The sequence below is a fragment of the Typopeltis vanoorti genome, chromosome 22 (assembly GCF_054136105.1).
Source record: "Typopeltis vanoorti isolate ZY-2024b chromosome 22, IOZ_Tvanoo_1.0, whole genome shotgun sequence".
In the NCBI taxonomy this organism is placed as follows: Eukaryota; Metazoa; Arthropoda; class Arachnida; order Uropygi; family Thelyphonidae; genus Typopeltis; species Typopeltis vanoorti.
Window position 1 is genome coordinate 72,514,074 of NC_143570.1, and position 22,744 is coordinate 72,536,817.

At 35.6% G+C, this 22,744-nt stretch overlaps 1 protein-coding gene across 4 annotated transcripts in view; it reads left to right on the top strand.

Annotated features, from left to right (window-relative positions):
* Positions 1 to 22,744, top strand: part of Sap130 (Sin3A-associated protein 130) — a 474,798-nt gene that overhangs the window by 319,289 nt on the left and 132,765 nt on the right. For all 4 annotated transcript variants that reach the window (XM_090411834.1, XM_090411836.1, XM_090411835.1 and 1 more), the window contains one exon: positions 5,405 to 5,532. In XM_090411834.1, the coding sequence (XP_090267960.1) occupies positions 5,405 to 5,532 (128 nt within the window). The remainder of the gene's footprint in view (positions 1 to 5,404; positions 5,533 to 22,744) is intronic.

The window sequence follows — 22,744 nt, forward strand, 5'->3', positions numbered from 1 at the left end:
TGATTTTAATATGCATCCAGGGAGGAGTGTACAACAGACAAGTTCCATCATTTAGTGATCCCTAACCCTGCCATTATAAATAATTATCCGAAATGGTGCGAGTTTTGTGATCAATTTTGGGATTAAAAAGTTGGGCTCGTGGGATTAAAATCCCAAGTATCATTTAAAATTTTAGCAGTTTTATAATAACTAATTCATGATAATATATTTTAAAAATCAATGGAAGGCATAGATATCTAAGAAAATAATCCTTTCATGATAGAGATATTTTGATTGTGATTTGAATTCACTACCTTGAAATACATTAGAATCACAAGAAAAAAATAAAAGCTTAAATTTCTTAAGTAGTGTTGTTATTGATTACTTCATACTCCACAGCACCCATGACTTATCACAGTAGGTACATTGCATATATGTGAATTCATTTATATTGCATATATTTATAGTAATATAGTTATAGTAATGCATATCAACCTATTTCTTTATGCATAAAGATAAAGTAACTGAGATGATCGTTACCAACTTCCTATTTACAATTTTTCTCCAAATCAATCTGTTACTGAAATCCAACATTGTTGGATCTTATATTTCTATCTTCTAAGGCACTTTTTACTGTATCACTCCACCTATATCTTCGTTTTCCTCTGGGTCTTTTTCCTGCCAACCTGAGAGAGAACACTTGTTTTGCTAATCTTTCCTCTCCCTTTCTGTTTAAGTGGCCATACCACCTGAGATTAGCTCTGCTAACACATTCCTGGATGCTAACAACGTCAAGTTCTTTTCTAATATCCTTGTTTTTAATGATATTGCCATTGATGCCATCTGGTCATGCTCCTAATCTTTCTCAGTACTCTCCAACCAAGTATAACCAAGTGAAAAAACTTCCAACAACTTTCTCTAATCCATAATTTAATAATAAGGTGTGACACCTTTTGTCAAGTCGTATATGAAAATATGATTTCTGCTTTACTTCAACCTTAGTATCACTTCTGGGTCTGGTTCCCACTGAAGAGATCTCAGTAAAGGTCAAAACCGGTCTGGGTAGTGACTCTTTCCATAATGCATATCATTATACATGTCCGAAAGGAGATGTGCTTTGCATTATGGGATACTAAGGCAAGTGATGTGAAGTCTTAGTTTCTTTATACGAGTTGCCCCAGTCCTGTAAATACTTCAGGCGCAAACTTTGTTTGCTTACACTTGGATAAAGGATTAAACCAAGTATATAATTTCTTGGTAACTTTCATTTATTACATTTTGTTCTTTTATTGCTGCTTTTTCATTTTAGATTTGTTATAGATTATTCAGTTTAGAATAAATAGTCTGGAGACTTATACTGGTTTTAATTAAGAGTAAAACATCATCTGCAAAAAAGTAAAGAGCTTAGTTTAATATATTTGATTTTGATATCCCTTAAAGATCAAAGCTAGGTAACTGAGAGGAGTCCACCATGTAGCCTGTGAGGAATGTAGATAACTGATCAGGACTTCTGCCCCAATGTCTAATCTTCACTTTCCTCTGGTTTTCTCCTTTATTTGGACAGACAATTTGGGACTTTGCAAATTGTATTATTTATTAGTTTAAAAAACAAAACTGTTATAACCTGATAAAGTAATGTCAATAGGTCATTGTCCAGTTAATCAAACTCATACTTGGTGTCGTCAGAATAAAATCAAAGAGCGGCACCATCGGTGTAAGAAAATCAACAGAAAAGATGTAGAACTATCAGAAGAATTAGAGAAGTACCATATCAGTTTACTTGGTGTTAGTGAAACAAAAATGACTAACATAGTTCAGATCCTGCTAATATCTGTATCATACAGTCCTAAACATGAAGATTAACCTCATGAATTAATTCAAGTAAAGTGATGTGGGCAGACTCCATAATGAGGAATTAGACAATGAGACTGATTTGTGTCTATTGTCCACAAGAAGATACTACTAAGGAAGAGGTGGGGAATTGTTCACAGTCATTAGAGAAAGTGTCTGTCATAAAGAAAAAGTTAGTCCTTGCTTGCGATCCAAATATCAAAGATGGAAACAAATACCAGATGTTCGCAAATGGTAATGGAAAATTTGCAGAAAAGAGCAAAGCTAATAATGATGATAAGTACTTGCATTTCTTTTCAGGCAGTGAAATAGTCATTATTAAAAAAAAAAAAAAAAAAAAAAAAAAAAGTACATTATATTTTTGATAGTTCAACTTTCATGTTGGTTCAGAGTGTACAAGATTTTAAATAAAAAATAATCACATTTATGAAGACAAAAAGGAATATCTTATAGGTAAGAAAAATATGTAAGAGAATTTTAAAAGAATGTTGGCTACTTTAGAGTTAAACTGTAGACTCAGATATCTAAATATTCTTTCAATTGGTGTGTGTGTGATGGGGGGGGGTGAATGAATGAAAAATGCAACAAATTTTGTAGGACAATCAGCACTGACAAATTACAAAAACAAGTAGAAACATGAGAAACTATCAACTATATTCTTAATGGAGAACATACAGAAGAAATAAAATGCTTCAATTATTTATGCACAATTTTTGTGAATATGACAAATATTTAAATAGATAATAGAATAAGCAAAGCTGGTATGGTGGGAATTCGTTGTATAAATCGTGTAATAAGAGAGAAATTATCTAGAATACTAAACTATCAGTATACCCAACAGTGTTAAAACCAGTGTACTTAAAAATATGTTAGTAAATTGATATGAAAGTGATATATAATAATAAAAATAGATGTAATTCACTTAGGCTGAAAATATATTGCTTAGAGTTGTGGTTAAAAAACAAAAATCAAAAATGAAGATACTAGAAAGGAACATGATATCATTAGCATTCAAAAATGTTAGCAGAGCTAATTTAAGGTGATATTGTGACTTGAATGGGGAAGAGAGAGAAAAGCTAGCAAAATAGTGTTTGATGACATGAAAAACACCCAGAAGAAAATAAGATCTTGGTTGATTGAAGTTTTTAGTGCCTTAGAAGACCAAAATGCAAGATTGGAAAATGTATATCAGAGACCTAACAAATAATAGATTAATCTGGAATTAAATTGTTGATAAGAAGCTAGTAACAACGTAAAAATAATCATGTAATACTATCGCAGTATTCTTGGCATCAAACACCTGTTTTGCTAACCTTCTTTCACCATTCTGTTTAAGTGACCATACCATGCTTAGATTAGCTCTGCTGATACATTCTTGAATGCTAATGCTATCAAGTTCCTTTCTAATGTCTTCATTTTTAATATGATTCTGCCATTGATGCCATCAGTTTGCTTCCCTAATATTCCCAGAACCCTCATATCTGTGGTCTCTAGTCTTTGATCAAATGCTTTATTTCTAATACAACTCTCAGATCCATAACATAAAACTGGTTTGAACACTGCCTTGTATATTGCTAGTTTGGTGTTTTGGCTAATTTCTCTTTTATTCCATATAAATTTATTCAGCTGGCTATCCACCACTAGCTATACTTATTCTGTTGCCAGTTAACCTGCTATCTTCACAAAAAACTGTGCCCAAATAGCTGAAATATTTTACTTGTTCTATAGGAATCTCCATTCAGAATGCAGTTGAATTTTTTTATCCTGTGAATTTTCATAGTTTTAGTCTTTTTACTGCTGATTTTCATGCTGAATTTAGTTACAGCTGTTATTCAATTTAGTTAGTGAATCCTGGAGACTTGTACTAGATGTGTTTAGGAGTACAATATCATCTGCATAAAGCAACGAGCCAAGTTGGACATCTCCAATGTCGCTTTCTTTCATAATGTGATCCATGTAGATGATGAATAAGAGTGGAGATAATGTGAATCCTTGTCTTATCCCTAATTTTTCATCAAAGCATCTTCCTGTATTTCCTTCAGTACTAACTGCTGATGGACAACTGAAATATAGACTATGTACTGGTCTGTATAATGTTCCATTTGCCCCATAAAATTGTAGTGTTTTGAAAAGTTTTTCTCTTGGTGCCTTGTCATATGCCTTTTTGAGATCTACAAAACTTAAGTACAGCTCCTTGTCATATTCCCACGATTTCTCATCTATTTGTCTTAAAGTGAAAATCTGATCTTGACAACGTCTTTTTGGTCTGAACCTACCTTGTTCCCCCGTCCCAAAAAAAGATTCAGAACACAAAAAATTCCATTGCTATATATCCATCACACTTCAGAAAAAATTTCACATTCTAAAAACATAGACTTCTTTCAAGCCAAACCAAAAGGGAGTTACCATTATCTGCTCACCAATGATCTTCTCCCTCATATAGATCATCCTGATATCAATGATCCCGTGCTCTTCATACATACTTTGGACAAGCTGGAATATCAAAATAGCAAATCTGACCATTACCTGCACTGCAGTCATTCTAAGGTGGTAAACCATGCCAATGGATACTGGTTACTAGATCCAGTAGGGGAAAAATCTATCTTTCATTATGGAAGCAAATATGAGTGTGAGAGACTATTTCTAGAATATGCCATATCACTACAACATTCTCTAAATCCGAATAGATTCAATATCTCACATTACCAAAAATCTGTGAGACAGTCATATTTTGAGACCTTCAGCAAAATTCCATCACCACACCCATAGAGCATCAATCAGCTAGGACTGTGGGATCCTGCCTTTTACACTGAACCTGTTTGTTTTCCTGTTGGTATGACTTGCATGCACTTTGTGTATTTTTTGTGCCCATGACAATGCATTAGTGGCCAAGGCAAGATATTGGCATAATAATTTATTATTATTATGCCTGCAATTTATGCCATAAAAATTTTTTGGCATAATTTAATAATTAGCTAAATAAAATTTGCTAATTATCTCTGAACATGCGTTCTTTTATATTATTATTACCAAATCAATATTTCTGGTTGAAAATTATATATTCTAACTGTCTTTGTTAAGTCTTACAGCTCTTTGGTCTAATTTTGAATGTACTCTTTACTACATTTCTCCTGGACGTTTTCTATCACGGTTTTGTCACATCCAGATGGTCTTTTATAAGCTTTAGAAATCATTTTATAAACATATGGCATATCACTTTCTTTTTTTCTTGCCACTTAGGAAAAATGTAACAATTCAGGTGGAATTTCTTTTTGCATGTACTAAGAAAATTATTGATGTATTGACTCTCAATGAGAATGTTTTGTTTTTATTTTATTAATTCACTTGATTTTTGGTTTGAGTGATATAAGTGGTTTCTGAGATTTTGCATACTGTGCATGGAATAATTTTTTGTTTTTAAATAAAGAAAAAAAAATTCTTTATAGGAACAATATTAAACAAGCTTTTAAATCAGATTAATTTCTGGATTCATAGCTCTGCTTTTTGCCTACTTTTACCATTGCTTTTGTTTCTTAAAGCAGTGACATTGAGCAGACTTTTATCTCTTTTGTAGTGAACCTGTTCGTGAAAATGGTAATTACACTTCAACTACAGTTGTAGAAAATGTGGATTCAAATAAACTTTCACTTTCTTCATGTACTGTTACAGTTAAGAAAGAACCTATAGAAAGTGCTGAAAATGGTAAGATTTCATCTTTCATCCTGATTTTCCATGTGTAATCTTACAAATTATTACTTTTGTTCTTTATTTATTTCAGCATTATGAAGGAAGAGACGCTAGTAAACAGGTTGTGTGAATTATGTTAACCCAAGATAGTACATAGTAACTTAGATAATGCTTATACTATAAAATTACGCTTGAAACAAACAGTAAGAGAAAGCTTTCAAAGATCTATATATACCATTTGAGGAGTTTACTTGCTTCCTTATATATTGTTACCATTTTCTCTCATTTAAGAATATATTACTAATCATTAATTAATAATGCTTTTTATATTTGGGAGTTTAAAATAAGTAGATTATTTGTGCTAGTCACAAATTTGTTTGCAGTATTATTATTTTATTTATTTATTTATTTTTAATGATAATTCTGCCTGCATAAGCCTCAAAAATCTGTAGCACATTTGATAGTATCATGAGCTAAGCATTACATAAAATTGGTGAAATTCTTCTAAATAGCCATTATAAGATGTTATGCTCAAGCAATAATGATCAGGGTAAAGCAAGGATTATCTATAGTATTCAACACTAAACATACAGTAGGGATATGCTTCTTGAATGGCAACAATTTCAAGCAGACCAATGTGGACAGACACCAGATCTGAGAATTTGACAATGAGATTTATGATCCCACAGAACTTCACATTCTTAGTGTTACTAAGAATGTGAAGGAATTTTTGGAATCATTAAAGATAGCAAATGAAATGAATACTAGACATGCAGAAATGTTTTGAGAAAATTTGGAGAGAAGAGCAAAGATAATGATAATAGTAAGTACATGAACTAGTCATTACTAACACCATGCTTCATACATAAAGATGTGCACAGATTCACATGAAGAGAAGATGCATGAGATAAGCAGCATCTAATTGACTATGTTATTGTTGATAGTGATATCACTCTGTAACTACCATCACACTTATTGGGGACCTGAAGTGGGCTGTTGGTTTATTTAGCATGCAGGAAAAAATACAAGAAATTAATGACTATATACAAATTTTCAATTTAATTAACCAATCACTGACGCCATTGGGTAGTAAATGCAAGTTCCTGATGCCTTTTGGGGAAGGGCTGTGTGGGCACAACAGCCTAGTCTGGTCCTAAATCTGTTTAGCTGGCTCCAGCAGTGTCAAGGTAGATTGAATCTTGGAGGCGATAGAGAGGATATGAAAAAGGCAGTTTGGTTTGGTAGAGAAATTTTCAGCCAAAGCAGATCAAATAGTGTGGATTCAACGATGTGCAGTCTCTGATATGGTATGTTGGTTCTGATGAATGAAAAATGGTGCCTTGTGTGCAGAAAGCTGTGTAGTGTAGTTTAGACAGTTGAGGTGGACAGTGGCTGTTGAGGTTGCCAGTTGGGGTTCTGATAGGAATAGTACTTCTGAAATAAAGAGCCAAAAGGCTTCATTTCAGCGATACAGAATTATAAAAATCAAGTGGATATTAGATCCAGCATTATTTCAAAGCTGAATGTAGAAACTGTGGTACTGTCTTTCATTACCTGGTGGAATGCCACCACTTTGCTTATTGGAGGCCTGATGTGTTTTGCAGTCATGTTTGCTTGCCAGAACAAGGCTCCAGTCTCTCTCCATCTCTTCATACATGCAGTGTGGGTGATGCCTTAAAGCAAGTAATAATTACACTGTACATGCCCAGACTCGACCCCTACCCCCCACTCAAAAGTACAGTAATAAAATAGCAGAAAAGGCCAGCTGCTAGTTAGCATACAGGGCCAAACCTGATATTAACAAATCCAATCTGGAATCTTCCTGATAAGCTAGTTCATGTCTGAAGGGAGACTAAGTGCGGTGGTGTGTGTGTGTGTGGGGGGGGGGGTGTCAAGACTACTTTTAAGCAAGAGATTGAGTTCCTGATATGTGTAGGTAGTATTTTTGTGAGTCTATCACCTCCCACTTCATTCCCCTATTCCGTATTCTTCCTCTCCACATATAAGGAGCTGCAACTCACTGAGAGATAGCATTACTGCAGATCAAATAACCTCCCTCAAAATTAATGTCAAATGTCTGAGATTGACCCTGAACCCCCACCCCTTCGTTTAATCCTTTTTTGCTCAAAATTTCTTTACCAAATTACTGCACGTTCATTTGCTGCTTCTATTGCACTGCAATTTCTAATTACGATAATCACTCTGATCTCCTTTTTGTTTATATTCCTTTCACAATGCTTTATTTATTTTTTATTTTATTTTATTTTTTGCAGCTACTGCTTTATATTGCTACTCATCCACTTAATCCCTACTTGGTTTATCCTCCTCACCCTGTGCACTATGATACTGCCTCATTCAAATAATCCTTCGCTGCTTACCATGCACTAATAACATTCATTCCATGTAATTTCTTATGCAGTGCCACTGTTCCAAATTGCCTCCTAAGTTTATCATAATTGGCAGCTTTGTTTTTCTTTTCTTTCTCTCCCGTAGTCCTACATGGACCATTGGGTCACTCATGGCTGGTAGGTGATATTCTTTATTAGCATCCTCCAATCATCTTGGTCCCTTGTTCTTGGTGTCAGTTGAGAAAGGGGGTGATTGGTCCATTTTAATCGAGGTCGGCCCCTAACCCTTGATCCCGAAACGATTCCTTCTAGTGCTTGCTTTGGAATGCCATTAGCCCTCTCCACATTTCCGAACCATTTCATCTGTCTTCTTTTGGTGACTGTCAGAATATTTTTCCTTTTTCTCCCGTTTATTGAATCAGTCAGTTTTCGGACATTTTCATTGGTTTCATGAGTGTATAGGGAATTCTCAAGTCTTCTGTAAATTTTCATTTCAAAAGACAGGAGTCTCCTCTCATCTTCTCACAATAAAGTCCAGGCCTCACAATCATACAAGAGGATAGAATTCACCAAGGTGTCAATTAGTCTAAGTCTGGTTGTGATTGCTATTCTGTTATCTCCCCCACAATCATTTTAACTTCTGTAGGGCCACAGTTGCCTTAGCAATTCGGTATTTAATGTCGGTTTTTGAGCGACCATCTTGACTCAACATTCTCAATTTGTTTATTGGTCATTTGTATTTTTAAGAGTTCAATGTTTGATTTTGAGGTTATCATTGTTTTTGTTTTTTGTAGGTTTATGTATAATTCATATTTTTTTAATGTTCCAAAAACGTGGCTGGTTATTTCATGTAATTCTTCTTCACTTTCTGCCAGAAGATCGATATCGTCTGAAAAACGTAGGTTATTTATTCTTAGTCTGCCAACTACTGTTCCAGTGTCATATTGATGAAGAGCTTCATCTATGACATATTCCAGAAAACAATTAAAAAGAAGAGGGGACATCCCTGTCTTCCTCAGTTGATATTTGTTGATATTCCATGTTGATATTTGTTGGATTCAGTGTTATTTTATTCATATTGAAGAATTTAGGCACACGAAACACGTGTTGAAATTATTATTTTACTAATTATTAATAAAATAACAATTGACGTTTCGACCCCTGTATTGAGGTCATCATCAGAAGGATATATGTGTATAGGAACTATGCTATATACTGTTGCACTCTGTAAAGGTAAATTAAATCTATGTTGTTAACCAATCTTTTTCTTAGCCTGACCTCTAGTGATAAAAAATAAAAATTAATAAAATAAATGAAAACTACAATAAACTGCTAAAGTTTTCATGTACTAAGATTCTTCTGGAATTGTACAGTTCATGTTGTTGTACTATGATTTTCTCCCTGTATTGAGGTCATCATCTGAAGGATACATGTGTATAGGAACCATGCTACATGCTGTTGCACTCTGTAAAGGTAAATTAAATCTACATTGTTAACTAATCTTTTTCTTAGCCTGACCTCTAGTGATAAAAAATAAAAATTAATAAAATAAAATAAATGAAAACTACAATAAACTGTGCAAAAGTCTTCATGTACTAAGATTCTTCTGGAATTGTACAGTTCATATTGTTTTACTACGATTTTCTTCTGGATTTGTACAGGTTGCTGTTGAATGTTCCAGAAAGAAAAAAAATAAATAAATACAATAATAAAATAAAATAAACGAAAACTACAATAAACTCTGCTAAAGTCCTCATGCACTAATTCTTCTGGAATTGTACAGTTCATGTTGTTATACTACGATTATCTTCTGGAATTGTCATCATCATCATCATCATCATCATCAAATTCCTGCCATGTACCCTCAAGGGGTGTACAGGATATGACAGTACTACATGAAAAAATTACATCATTACTAACTTCCTATCTACAATTTTCCTCCAAATCAGTCTGTTACTTGTCAAGACTCCAACATTATCAGATCTTATATTTCTATCGTCTAAGGCACTTTGTACCGTATCAATCCATCTATATCTTGGTCTTCCTCTGGGTCGTTTTCCTGCCAACCTGGCAGAGAACACTTGTTTTGCTAATCTTTCCTCTCCCATTCTATTTAAGTGACCATACCATCTGAGATTAGCTCTGCTAATGCATTCCTGGATGCTGACAATGTCAAGTTCTTTCCTAATATCCTCATTTTTAATATGATATTGCCATTGATACCATCTGTTCACGCCTCTAATCTTTCTCAGGACTCTCATATCTGCGGTCTCTAGTCTTTGGTCAAGTGTTTTACTTCTGACCCAGCTCTCAGATCCATAAGTTAAAATTGGTTTGAACACAGTCTTGTATACAGCTAATTTAGTGTTCCGACTAATTTCTTTCTTATTCCATATGAATTTATTCAATTGACTTCCCACGATACCAGCTTTGCTGATTCTGTTGTCTATTTCTATATTTAGTTTACCATCTTCAGTAAAAATTGTGCCTAAGTAGCTGAAATGTTTTACTTGTTCCACAGGTTCTCCATTCACAACACAGTTGACATTTTCAATGATTCTGCCTATTTTCATTGTCTTTGTCTTTTTATTGCTGACCTTCATACCATATCTATTACAACAGCTATTCAATTTACTCAGAGAATCTTGCAGACTTGTAGCGGATTTATTTAGAAGTATAACATCATCCGCATAAAGCAAAGAGCTGACATTAACATCTCCAATTTTGATATCAGGTTTAATACCACATTCCTTCATAATGTGATCCATATAGATAATGAATAACAGAGGGGATAATGTACATCCTTGTCTCACACCAGATTTAACATTAAACCATCTTCCTGTACTTCCTTCAATTCTAACTGCTGACTCACAACTCAAATAAAGACTAAGTATTGCTTGATATAATGCCCCATTGACACCATATAACTGCAGCGTATTGAATAGATTCTCTCTTGGCACCTTGTCATATGCCTTTTCCAAATCGACAAAACTTAAATACAGATCTTTGTTATATTCCCATGCTTTCTCGACTATTTGTCGTAAAGTGAAGATCTGATCCTGACAGCCTCTATTTGGCCTGAATCCAGCTTGTTCTTCACCAAGCTTTTCTTCCACAATTCTTCTCAACCGTTTCTCAAGTATACTTGCATAGATCTTGCCAGGAACACTCAGTAGGGAAATACCTCTGTAATTCTCACATTCAGTTTTATTTCCCTTTTTATATATGGGTACTATGAGAGCTCTACTCCAATCATCGGGAATTCGTCCCTCTGTCCAGGCTTTCTGAACTATGCAGTGCAACCACTGTAAGACTCTTATACCACCATACTTCAGCATTTCTGGTCGAATATCATCTACTCCTGCTGCCTTTCCACATTTCAAGCCTTTGATGGCTTTTTCTACTTCAAGTATAGATATGTATTCCTGACTGCATGCCTGGTCAGTGTTTTTTATCACTGTGCTGTCATCACTGCTTGTTTCATTTAGCAGTTTTTCAAAGTAATTACTCCATACTTCAAGGATATCTTTTTCTCCTGTTTTCATTTCACCTTTATCATCTCTAATTCCTTTTACAGCACTCTTTCCTCCATTCCTAAGCTTCTTCAACAACCTCCAGAATATTTTGCCACCTTCTTGATATTTATTTTCTATATTCTTGCCAAAGTCCTCCCATGACTTTTGTTTAGCTAGTTTTACACACTGTTTAGCTTTCTTACATTTGTCTCTGTATTCTGTAAGAGTAAAAGCTGACTTATTTGCCAGGAACTTTTGATATGCTTTCTTCTTTTCCTTCACTGCCTCTTTAACTTCCTGTGTCCACCAGGGAGTTCTGATTTTTTTATCTTTGCACACAACCTCACCACATGCCTCTCTGGCAGAATCAATCAATGTTTCCTTCAGAGTTTGCCACTGAATCTCCAAGGTTTGATTCCTGTTCTCAAACTCTTTCATTTTCTTTTCAATAATATTTCTGTATTTTAGTCTACAGTTTACATCTGAGAGCTGCTCAACTTTTATTCGCTTTAAAACTTTCTTACATGTTATTCTTTTCAATATGAAATTCAATTTTATTCTGCTCAAGACTAAATAGTGATCACTTCCAATTTCAAATCCTCTGTACACTCTGGTGTCCTGCACCAGGGAGAAAACATCACTATCAACAATAACATAGTCAATGAGACTTTTCTTATTCCTAGCCTCTTCTCTCCATGTGAATTTGTGCACATTTTTATGTTGGAACATGGTGTTAGTAATAACCAGTCCATGTCCTGAGCAGAAATCCAACAGATATTTGCCATTATTATTAGCTTTGCTCTTTTCTCCAAATTTTCCCAAAATATTTTTGTATGTCTCACAATCATTTCCTACTCTACTATTTAGATCCCCAACAAGGACCAACTTTTCCTTTTTCATTGTGTCAGTTGCTTTTTCTAAAGCCTCAAAAAATTCCTCCACTTCTACCTTAGTAGAACCTTCTGTGGGACCATAGGCACAAATAAGTCTCATTGTCCAGTTCCCCATTCTCATATTTGCCCACATTACTCTACTTGAGACTGACTGCCATTCAAGAAGATTAGCCTCGTATTTTGTGTTGAATACTATGGCTACTCCTTCTTTTCCTTGATTGTTATTGCCTGAATATAACATTTTGTATTTATTGCTCAGAAAGATCTCACCAGTTTTGGTCTTTTTTGTTTCAGTCACCCCTATTATGTCGATCTGGTACTTATCTAATTCCTCAGCTAGCTCCATTTCTTTGCCATTCAGGCTTCTTACGTTGATAGTACCGATCTTTAACTCTGGTGATGTTGAGTTGGGGTTTGTTTTCAGATTTGTTCCAGTAGCTGACTTTTCGCTGTTCGCCCTGGTTCCCTGGCGAAAACAACGGGGGCCTTGTTTAACCGGGCGACGCCCCAGCCGGCATGAAATTTTGTCATGTTGTACCATCATTTTTTATTTTGGTTTAACCAATAAGAATACAATTTGGTCGGCTAAATCCCAAATTGCCAGCCCATCCTCGTTCGTTCAGTATCAAAGTAGATACCCAACAGGGTGCACCACGAGAAGGTGAGGATTGGACATTAGGTCAGAAGCCCTGGTCGGTTCTCCGCATTCCTTTAAAGGCTATGTGGAGGTCTCCTCTCAGTTATACAGCTTTGACCCTTAAGCACCCCTTCTGGAATTGTACAGGTTGTTATTGAATGTTCAAAAAAAAAAAAAAAAAAAAAAAAAAAAAAAAACCTTCACTAAGAGTTTTTGCACTTAGTGAAGGTGTTTCACCTAGCATCTACCCAAGCCAAAGTGTTACAACGAAAATTTGAGCTATCCAGTTACGTTAATCCAGAAACTTGGGATATTTTGGACAGGATCACAGACGACTCGGCCAAGCACCTATTACTCAAAAACAAGGAAAAATTAATAGTGAAGTTTCAAACATTAAAACAACAGGAAAGCACAAGACAATTACAACGCCATAACGGAAGGAGCAGCCAATCACCCAGAAATGAAGTTAGGAGCAACCAACCACCTTCTTCAGACCATCATGGCCTGGGTATCAACCAATCAAACTGCAATCTCACCCAAGGTGAACTCTCGCTGTTGGAGAAAGGTTTAAACTATGGCATTGCTCCAAGGTCAGTAAACAAACTTGATATAATTTATCATCTCGAGAGAGGTTTAAGATCCCTCCCCGCCAATTTAGCTGACAAAATACAGATGGAAACTGCTTGTATACTAAATTCAAACAACAAATTAAGCAGCAATCTAAACAAAGCAGGAAAACTGGCCATCAAATCCCTAAAAAAATAACCAGGATATTATCACAAAAGCAGATAAAGAGAATGTTGTTTTAGATCGGGCAACCTAATGAACCATTTGGTATCAGACCACAACACCTGCCAAATGGTAAATGACAACCCCATGCAACGCAACAAAAAGAAAACAACTGAATTAATTAAATCCATCAACACTTGGCCGGAAGAAACAATTAAAAAACTAATACCTCAGTATGCCCGTGCGCCCAGAATTTATGGCCTGCCAAAATTACACAAAACAGAAACACCACTACGTTCTATTGTGGAAGGAATCGACAGCCCGGATTACCACTTAGCCAAAAAATTAGCGGCCACACTCAGGGAATTGGTAGGTCATTCCCCTTCCTACATAAAAAATACACAACATTAAATAAACAAAATTAAAAACGTTACACTCAACGACCGAGATCTATTAGTCAGTTTTGACATAACTTCCCTTTTCACCAATGTCTCAATCAATGATACTATCTTGTTCTTACAGAACATATTTCCACACTACATCCTACCCTCTTTGCCCACGTACTCCACTCCGGGTATTTCGTGTGGCAAAACAATTTTTACCTTCAAAAAACAGGGTACAGCCATGGGCTCACCACTTTCCCCCCAATAGCTAACTTTTATATGGAAGACTGCTTAAGGATCAAATCTGTATTACTGAGAAGAGACCTCCACATAGCCTTTAAAGAATGTGGAGAACCGACCAGGGCCTCTGACCTAGTATTCAATCCTCACCTTCTCGTGGTACACCCAACAGGGTGCACCACGAGAAGGTGATACCTGTATACTGAACGAACAAGGATGGGCTGACAATTTGGGATTTAGCCGACCAAATTGTATTCTTTTTGTTTAAACCAATATACAAAATGATGGTACAACATGACAGAATTTCATGCCAACTGGGACTTCGCCCAGTTAAACAAGGCCCCCGTTGTCTTTGCCTGGGAACCAGGGCGAGCAGCAAAAAGTCAGCTACTGGAACAAATATGAAAGCACACCCCAACTCAACATCACCAGAGTTAAAGATTGGTACTATCAACATAAGCCTGAATGGCAAAGAAATGTAGCTAGCTGAGGAATTAGATAAGTACCAGATCGACATAATAGGGGTGACTGAAACAAAAAAGACCAAAACTGGTGAGATCTTTCTAAGCAATAAATACAAAATGTTATATTTAGGAAATGACAATCAAGGAAAAGAACGAGTAGCCATAGTATTCAACACTAAATACGACGCTAATCTTCTTGAATGGCAGGCAATCTCAAGTAGAATGATGTGGGCTAATATCAGAATGGAGAATTGGACAATGAGACTTATTTGTGCCTATGGTCCCACAGAAGGTTCTACTAAGATAGAAGTGGAGGAATTTTTTGATGCTTTAGAAAAAGCTACTGACACAATGAAAAAGGAAAAGTTGGTCCTTGTGGGAGATCTAAGTAGCAGAGTAGGAAATGATTGTCAGACACACAAAAATATATTGGGAAAAATTTGGAAAAAAGAGCAAAGCTAATAATAATGGCAAATACCTGTTGGATTTCTGTTCAGGACATGGACTGGTTATTACTAACACCATGTTCCAACATAAAAATGTACACAAATTCACATGGAGAGAAAAAGCAAGAAATAAGAAAAGTCTCATTGATTATGTTAATTTTGATAAGGATATTTTCTCCCTGGTACACTCTGTACACCAGAGTGTACAGAAGATTTGAAATTGGAAGTGATCACTATTTATTCTTGAGCAGGATAAAATTGAATTTCATACTGAAAAGAATAACACGTAAGAAAGTTTTAAAGCGAATAAAAGTTGAGCAGCTCTCAGATGTGAACTGTAGACTTAAATACACAAAGATTATTGAAGAAAAAATGAAAGAGTTTGAGAACAGGAACCAAACCTTGGAGATTCAGTGGCAAGCCTTGAAGAAAACCCTGATTAATTCAGCCAGAGAGGCATGTAGTGAGGTAGTCTGCAAGGATAGAAAAATCAGAATTCCATGGTGGACACAGGAGGTTAAAGAGGCAGTGAAGGAAACAAAGAAAGCATATCAAAAGTTCCTGTCAAATAAGTCAGCTTTTGCTCTTAGAGAATACAGAGACAAATGTAAGAAAGCGAAACACTGTAAAACTAGCTAAACAAAAGTTACGGGAGGACTTTGGCAAGAAAATAGAAAATAAATATCAAGAAGGTGGTAAGATATTCTGGAGGTTGTTGAAGAAGCTTAGAAATGGAGGAAAGAATGCTGTAAAAGGAGTTAGAGATGATAAAGCTGGCCTGGTTGGCCGAGTGGTTAGCGTATCTGCTCTCCAGCCAGAAGGCTGCTGGTTCGAATCCCACCTTGGGCATGGATGTTTGTGAATGTCTGTGAAAGTACTAGTGGTGGAAGTTGGTGGAGTAGTGAGACAAAGAGTTGTAGAGTAGATGCCCTCCCTCGATGAGTCTTTGGACACCCTGGAGGTGTGATGTAATCATAATAATAATAATAAAGGTGATATGAAAATGGAAGAAAAAGATATCCTTGAAGTATGGAGTAATTATTTCGAAAAATTGCTAAATGAAACCAGCAGTGATAGCACAGTGGTAAAAAACAATCGACAGGCATACAGTCAAGAATACATATTCATACTTGAAGTAGAAAAAGCCATCAAAGGCTTGAAATGTGGAAAGGTAGCAGGAGTAGATGATATTTGACCAGAAATGCTGAAGTATGCTGGTATAAAAGTTATAGTGGCTACACTGCATAGTTCAGAAAGCCTGGACAGAGGGACGAATTCCCGATGATTAGAGTAGAACTCTAATAGTACCCACATATAAAAAGGGAAATAAAACAATGTGAAAATTACAGAGGTTCCTGGCAAGATTTATGTATACACTCAAGTATACTGAGTGTTCCTGGCAAGATTTATGCAAGTATACTTGAGAAACGGTTGAGAAGAATTGTGGAAGAAAAGCTTGGTGAAGAACAAGCTGGATTCAGGCCAAATAGAAGCTGTCAGAAGCAGATCTTCACTTTACGACAAATAGTTGAGAAATCATGGGAATATAACAAAGATCTGTATTTAAGTTTTGTCGATCTGTAAAGGGCATATGACAAGGTGCCAAGAGAGAAGCTATTCAATACGCTACAGTTATATGGTGTCAATGGGGCATTATATCAGCAGTTAGAATTGAAGGAAGTAAAGAAAGATGGTTTAATGTTAAATCTGGTGTGGGACAAGGATGTAGGATCACATTATGAAGGAAAGTGGTATTAAACGTGATATCAGAATTGGAGATGTTAATGTCGGCTCTTTGCTTTATGCGGACGATGTTATACTTCTAAATAAATCCGCTACAAGTGTGCAAGATTCCCTGACTAAATTGAATAACTGTTGTAATAGATATGGTATGAAGGTCAGCATTAAAAAGACAAAGACAATGAAAATAGGTAGAATTGTTAAAAATGTCAACTGTGTTGTGAATGGGGAACCTGTGGAACAAGTAAAACATTTCAGCTACTTAGGCACGATTTTTAGTGAAGATGGTAAATTAATTATGGAAATAGGCAACAGAATCAATAAAGCTGGTATGGTAGGAAGTCAACTGAATAAATTCATATGGAATAAGAGAGAAATTATTCGGAACACTAAATTAGCTGTATACAAGACAGTGTTCAAACCAGTTTTAACTTATGTATCTGAGAGCTGGGTCAGAAGTAAAACACTTGACCAAAGACTAGAGACCGCAGATATGAGAGTCCTGAGAAAGATTCGAGGCATGAACAGATGGCATCAATGGCAATATCATATTAAAAATGAGGATATTAGGAAAGAACTTGACATTGTCAGCAACCAGGAATGCATTAGCAGAGCTAATCTCAGGTGGTATGGTCATTTAAATAGAATGGGAGAGGAAAGATTAGCAAAACAAGTGTTCTCTGCCAGGTTGGCAGGAAAACGACCCAGAGGAAGACCAAGATATAGGTGGATTGATATGGTACAAAGTATTGGACGATAGAAATATAAGATCTGATAATGTTGGAGTCTTGACAAGTAACAGACTGATTTGGAGGATAATTGTAGATAGGAAGTTAGTAATGATGTAAATTTTTCATGTAGTACTATCATATCCTGTACACCACTTGAGGGTACATGTCAGGAATTTGATGATGACTTTGAGCAACGAGCTCTAGAGTCGGCGTGCCTAAAGCCCAAAATTTGGCTCAGATACATAGACGATATTTTCGCTATTTGGCCCCATGGCGGCGAAGCACTAAATACATTCCTCAGCCACCTGAACAAACAACACAAACGCATCCAATTCACCATTGAAATGGAAAAAAACAACTCTCTTCCATTCCTAGACACACTCATCAGACGTCTTCCCTCAGGCTGCCTCTCCTTTTCAGTCTACCGCAAACCCCCACACACACACAGGCCGGTGTTAAGTTCTGAATGAAACTTGAATTAAAGTAATTTATGTTTCATACAGACTTAACATGGGCCTTAAAGTTTAGAAATAAATATTGATATATCACCTTACTGAGCACTTGTAAATTAACCAAATGTTACTAAAATGTTAGTAAATCCTTCAATTTTAATTGTGTCTTATATTGTAAAGTTTTGTGAATTATTAAGTTGCTTAAACCTTACTGTTTTGTAAGTACTTAACAGTTGCTGGAAAAGAGAGATAATCCTATTATGCGAACATGGCCGAAGTCTGTAACACATGCAACGGAGTACAGGTATATCTTTTGTTAGCACGCTGCCTCCCCCCCCCCCTCATACACTCCATAGATTGCATGAGGATTCTGTGTGGGGCACTTGAGTACTTGGTGACGTGGGATGACGCTAAAGATATTGGAAGGAGAAATTGATGACATAGTATGAATGGTTGGCGCGGAGTTTAAAAGGGCATGCAGCGCTGAAAATCGGGCCTTGCTCCTGTTCTCTGGTTCCCGTGCTCTCAGATGGTCTCGTAGGTTCTGGATCTCATGCGTCTTGCTATCGTGCTGATGTGTGTGGAGCCTCCACATGGGCTGACCACTGACTCGAAAGTCAGTGGTCAGCCCAGCAGACGAAAAGCACCGATGCTTGCAGAGATATCCTGATGTAAAATGCAGAGAGAATCCATGAAGAATACCTTAGAATATGCAGAGTGAACTTGAAATCAAAGGTGAATATCCAGACGAAATTAGTGATGAGGCCAAGTAACAACCCAGCAATTGGTAATGTACAGTATGCTCTAATGTATGCTCTCTTACAAGTGAAATTGTTTAAGAAGAATGTTTGTGAATACTAGGAAAGACTCTAGAAATTGTTTCATTATTTTATTGAGTAAAATTGAGAATTTGTATAGGATATAGTGAAACAGCCCGTGGTGTCTAGAACGTAATTCCTAAATGATAGAGATGTAATGAGTGTTTTGTATGAGATAATTTTGTTGAGAGCATGTGGAGCAAACTTGAATAGGTCTGTTAAATAATGTACACAGAATTGAAGGTTAAGAGTGATATATCAAGTGTATATTTAGATACCATTAGTGAGATTATTTGAATGCAATCCATGAGGGAGATTAAGAAATTGTAAACTAAGTGCTCATTCATTATCTATTTTAGAATGCATATTCAATTTAGTACTATAAAAGTGTATGATATGTCTTTTGAATTAAATGTTTTGTTTTGAGTTTAACTGCTGCCTTGCCTAAATTTTGTTCTATTGCACTTGCTCATAAAATTTACGAACCATAGCGGGAGGTATGATAATAGATAGGCTACGATTGCAGAAAAGAGAATTATAGTTTAATAAGATTGAATGCTGTGTTATGGTTCCTTGATCATACAAGCTTCGTTAATCTAGGATTCGGGGTGGCGCAGATAAAATTAAATTTTTCCTGAATCCGAATAAGGAATTAGAACCAGTACTGAGACAAAGGAATAGGTATCTTCCATTAGTAATTCCTTTGTCCCACAAACCAACAGCTTTACTCTTATTAGTAATTCAGCCTAGAGATTATTTTGAGTTAAGGAGATAAAGTTTATAATATAGAGAAATATTGTAGAAGAAAGATATTGGAAAGATTTTACAATTTAACAATGGCGAGCCAGCCAGGATTTTGATTTAAGAAGGTTTAAGTACAAAAGAGATAAGGATAAGTATAAGTAAAGTTTAAAGGATATTAAAAACATAATAAGACTTATAAAAAGATATTTTATACAATTTAACACCGTTACATACACAAAACTTCTTATCACCACCCAACACAAAAACTAGGGATCATAAGCACCCTTAAGCACAGAGCTCAACCTATCTGTTCAAATGAATAAGCTCTTAACCAGGAATACGAGATCATCAACCATATCTTTATAAAAAATGGATACATAAAAAAACCATTCACAAGATCCTCCACAGAGATACCACTAAAAACAAAAAAAAATTTCAAGAATGCTTTTGCCATACCATATGTTAGAGGCATTTCCAAAATAATAGACAGAATACTACACAAATACATCAAAACCACCTTTAAACTCCCGACAAAATGAAGACGCCTACTCAGTTCAGCCAAGGATCCTCTGCCACACCTAGCCCACCCAGGGGTTTACAAAATACAATGCACATGTAAGATACCATACATAGGGAAACAGGGCGAACCATCCCATTCAGGAAGGATGAACACAAACGACATATTAAATACCTCCATTTTGGAAAAACCGGCCTTTCTGACCAAACATACCACAGAATTGATTGGAAAGGTACCAAGTCCCTACATCGCACCAAAACCTGGTTCAAGAGGAAATTCAAAGAGGCATGTGAAATGCTCAAACATAATCCAAATTTGAATAAAAATGATGGTCTAACCATTCCAAAAATGTGGAGGACCCATCTGCAACCTTCATAGCAACCACAGAGAAAAATCTCAATAAAGAAGACTTAATGAAGGTGTTTTTTTTTTGTCCCCCCTCCCCCAGAACATTCAATAACAACCTGTACAGATCCAGAAGAAAATCGTAGTATAACAATATGAATTGTACAATTCCAGGAGAAGAATCTTAGTACATGAAGACTTTAGCAGAGTTTATTGTAGTTTTTGTTTATTTTATTTTATTTTTTATATTTTTTATTTTTCCCGCAACATTCAATAGTAATCTGTACAAATCCAGAAGAAAATCGTAGTACAACAATATGAAATGTACAATTCTAGAAGAATCTTAGTACATGAGGACTTTAGCAGAGTTTATTGTAGTTTTTAGTTATTTTATTTTATTAATTTTTATTTTTTATCACTAGAGGTCAGGCTAAGAAAAATATTAGTTAACAACATAGATTTAATTTACCTTTACAGAGTTCAACAGCATGTAGCTTGGTTCCTATACACATGTATCCTTCTGATAATGACCTCGATGCAGGGGTCAAAACGTCAATTGTTATTTTATTAATAATTAGTAAAATAATCATTTCAACACGTGCGTTTTGTGTCCCTAAATTCTTCGATATGAATGCTAATCACTGCGTAACCTTAAAAGAAAGAGTATTATTTTATTGATTTACTCTAAAGTCGGGAAGTTAAATTAAGCAAAACTCAGGTCAGAAACTTCAAAATGTGAGTTTTTCTTGAAGGAGGTTTTAATATATAGATCATCTTATTTGGCAAAAAGAAATGAAACCTGTCCCAGATAATCTGCATGTTGTCTCTTCTCTTCCTGCTCTGAAGATTATTAAACAAATTAGGTTCTTTGTAGGAATGTTGAAATTCTATCTAAAATATGTTTATAAGTTTTCTATTTATTAATATTCTTATTAGCCTTTAAAAAATATTCAGTTTATACCAAGAAAATGTTTAATTTGATGCATCCTAAGCTAAAAAAACCTATCATCTCCACAGATGCATCATTGAATTTTATTGCAGATATAGAGCATTTAAGACTAGTGTGTTATATCAACACTTCAACTTATTACTTCAGAAAAGAATTATTGCATGATAGAAGAGTAGAAATTAGCAATGATTCAACGATTTGCTTTTTATGGTCAAGATATTCAAATTGGCTGAAATCGTTTGCCATTATCTTTTCTAAACAACTTTTAAAGATAAGAATCAAATGATTATCAGGTGAACATTGGAAGCTCAAGAGTTTAATCTGAGGAGTTAAGTACCTGGAGACTAAAATGTTCTAGCAAACTCTTTGCCTCAAACTACAATAAAAAACTCATAGAAAATCCCAAATAATAACTCTGAGAAGATTATCACTCACGATGTTTATGTTAACCATACTTCCTCTTCTAGGAAAGATGCAGTTGATGAACACTTTAAGGAAGCTCAAACAGTGCAAAATCCATTTTGGGAAACTCTAAGGTCAAGTGTAAATTATTGGATATGTCATATCAAGTGCACCATTTTGTGTTATTCCTTTTGCTAATGTAATTGCATTATGTACGAGGTGTGGCTATTAAATAACAAGACAAGATGCGCTGGGAATCATGTACTCGTAGCAGTGGGATGCGCTTGTGCTGTGAATGAACTTGAAGGTTCTAGAAGCAGTTGAGATAAGCATTGTTCACTGTCACTCGTAGTTAGTCGGTAGGCAGTTATAAAAGAAACGTGTGAAGTCACTTTGCTGGAATAATGTCTAACGTTAAAACTCAAGCACTGCATTAATCTCAAATTCCTTGTGAAATTGAAGAAATCGTTGACTGAGTATTTGAAACTGTTGTTTGAGGTGTATACGGTAATAATGGAATGTCACATGCGCAAATGTTTGAATGGCACAAACGCTTCGCTGAAGGTTGAGAAAATGTTGAAGATGATGAACAACCGGGTCGCCCTGATCACGGCAGCAACCAAACAAAGTTTCTAAAATTAATGAAATTGTCCACAACGATTGCTGATTAATCATTTGGATGATAGAAGACATGGTGCACATTGATAAGGAGACTGTACCACAAATTTTGCTTGTGCAATTGAATATGAACAAAGTCTGTGCCAAAATGGTTCCAAAAACTTGTCGGGAGCAGAAAGACGTCCGGAAACAAATTTGCACTGACATCATGAAACGGCTGACAGCGAAGCCAGACTTGCAGAAGAAGATCATCACA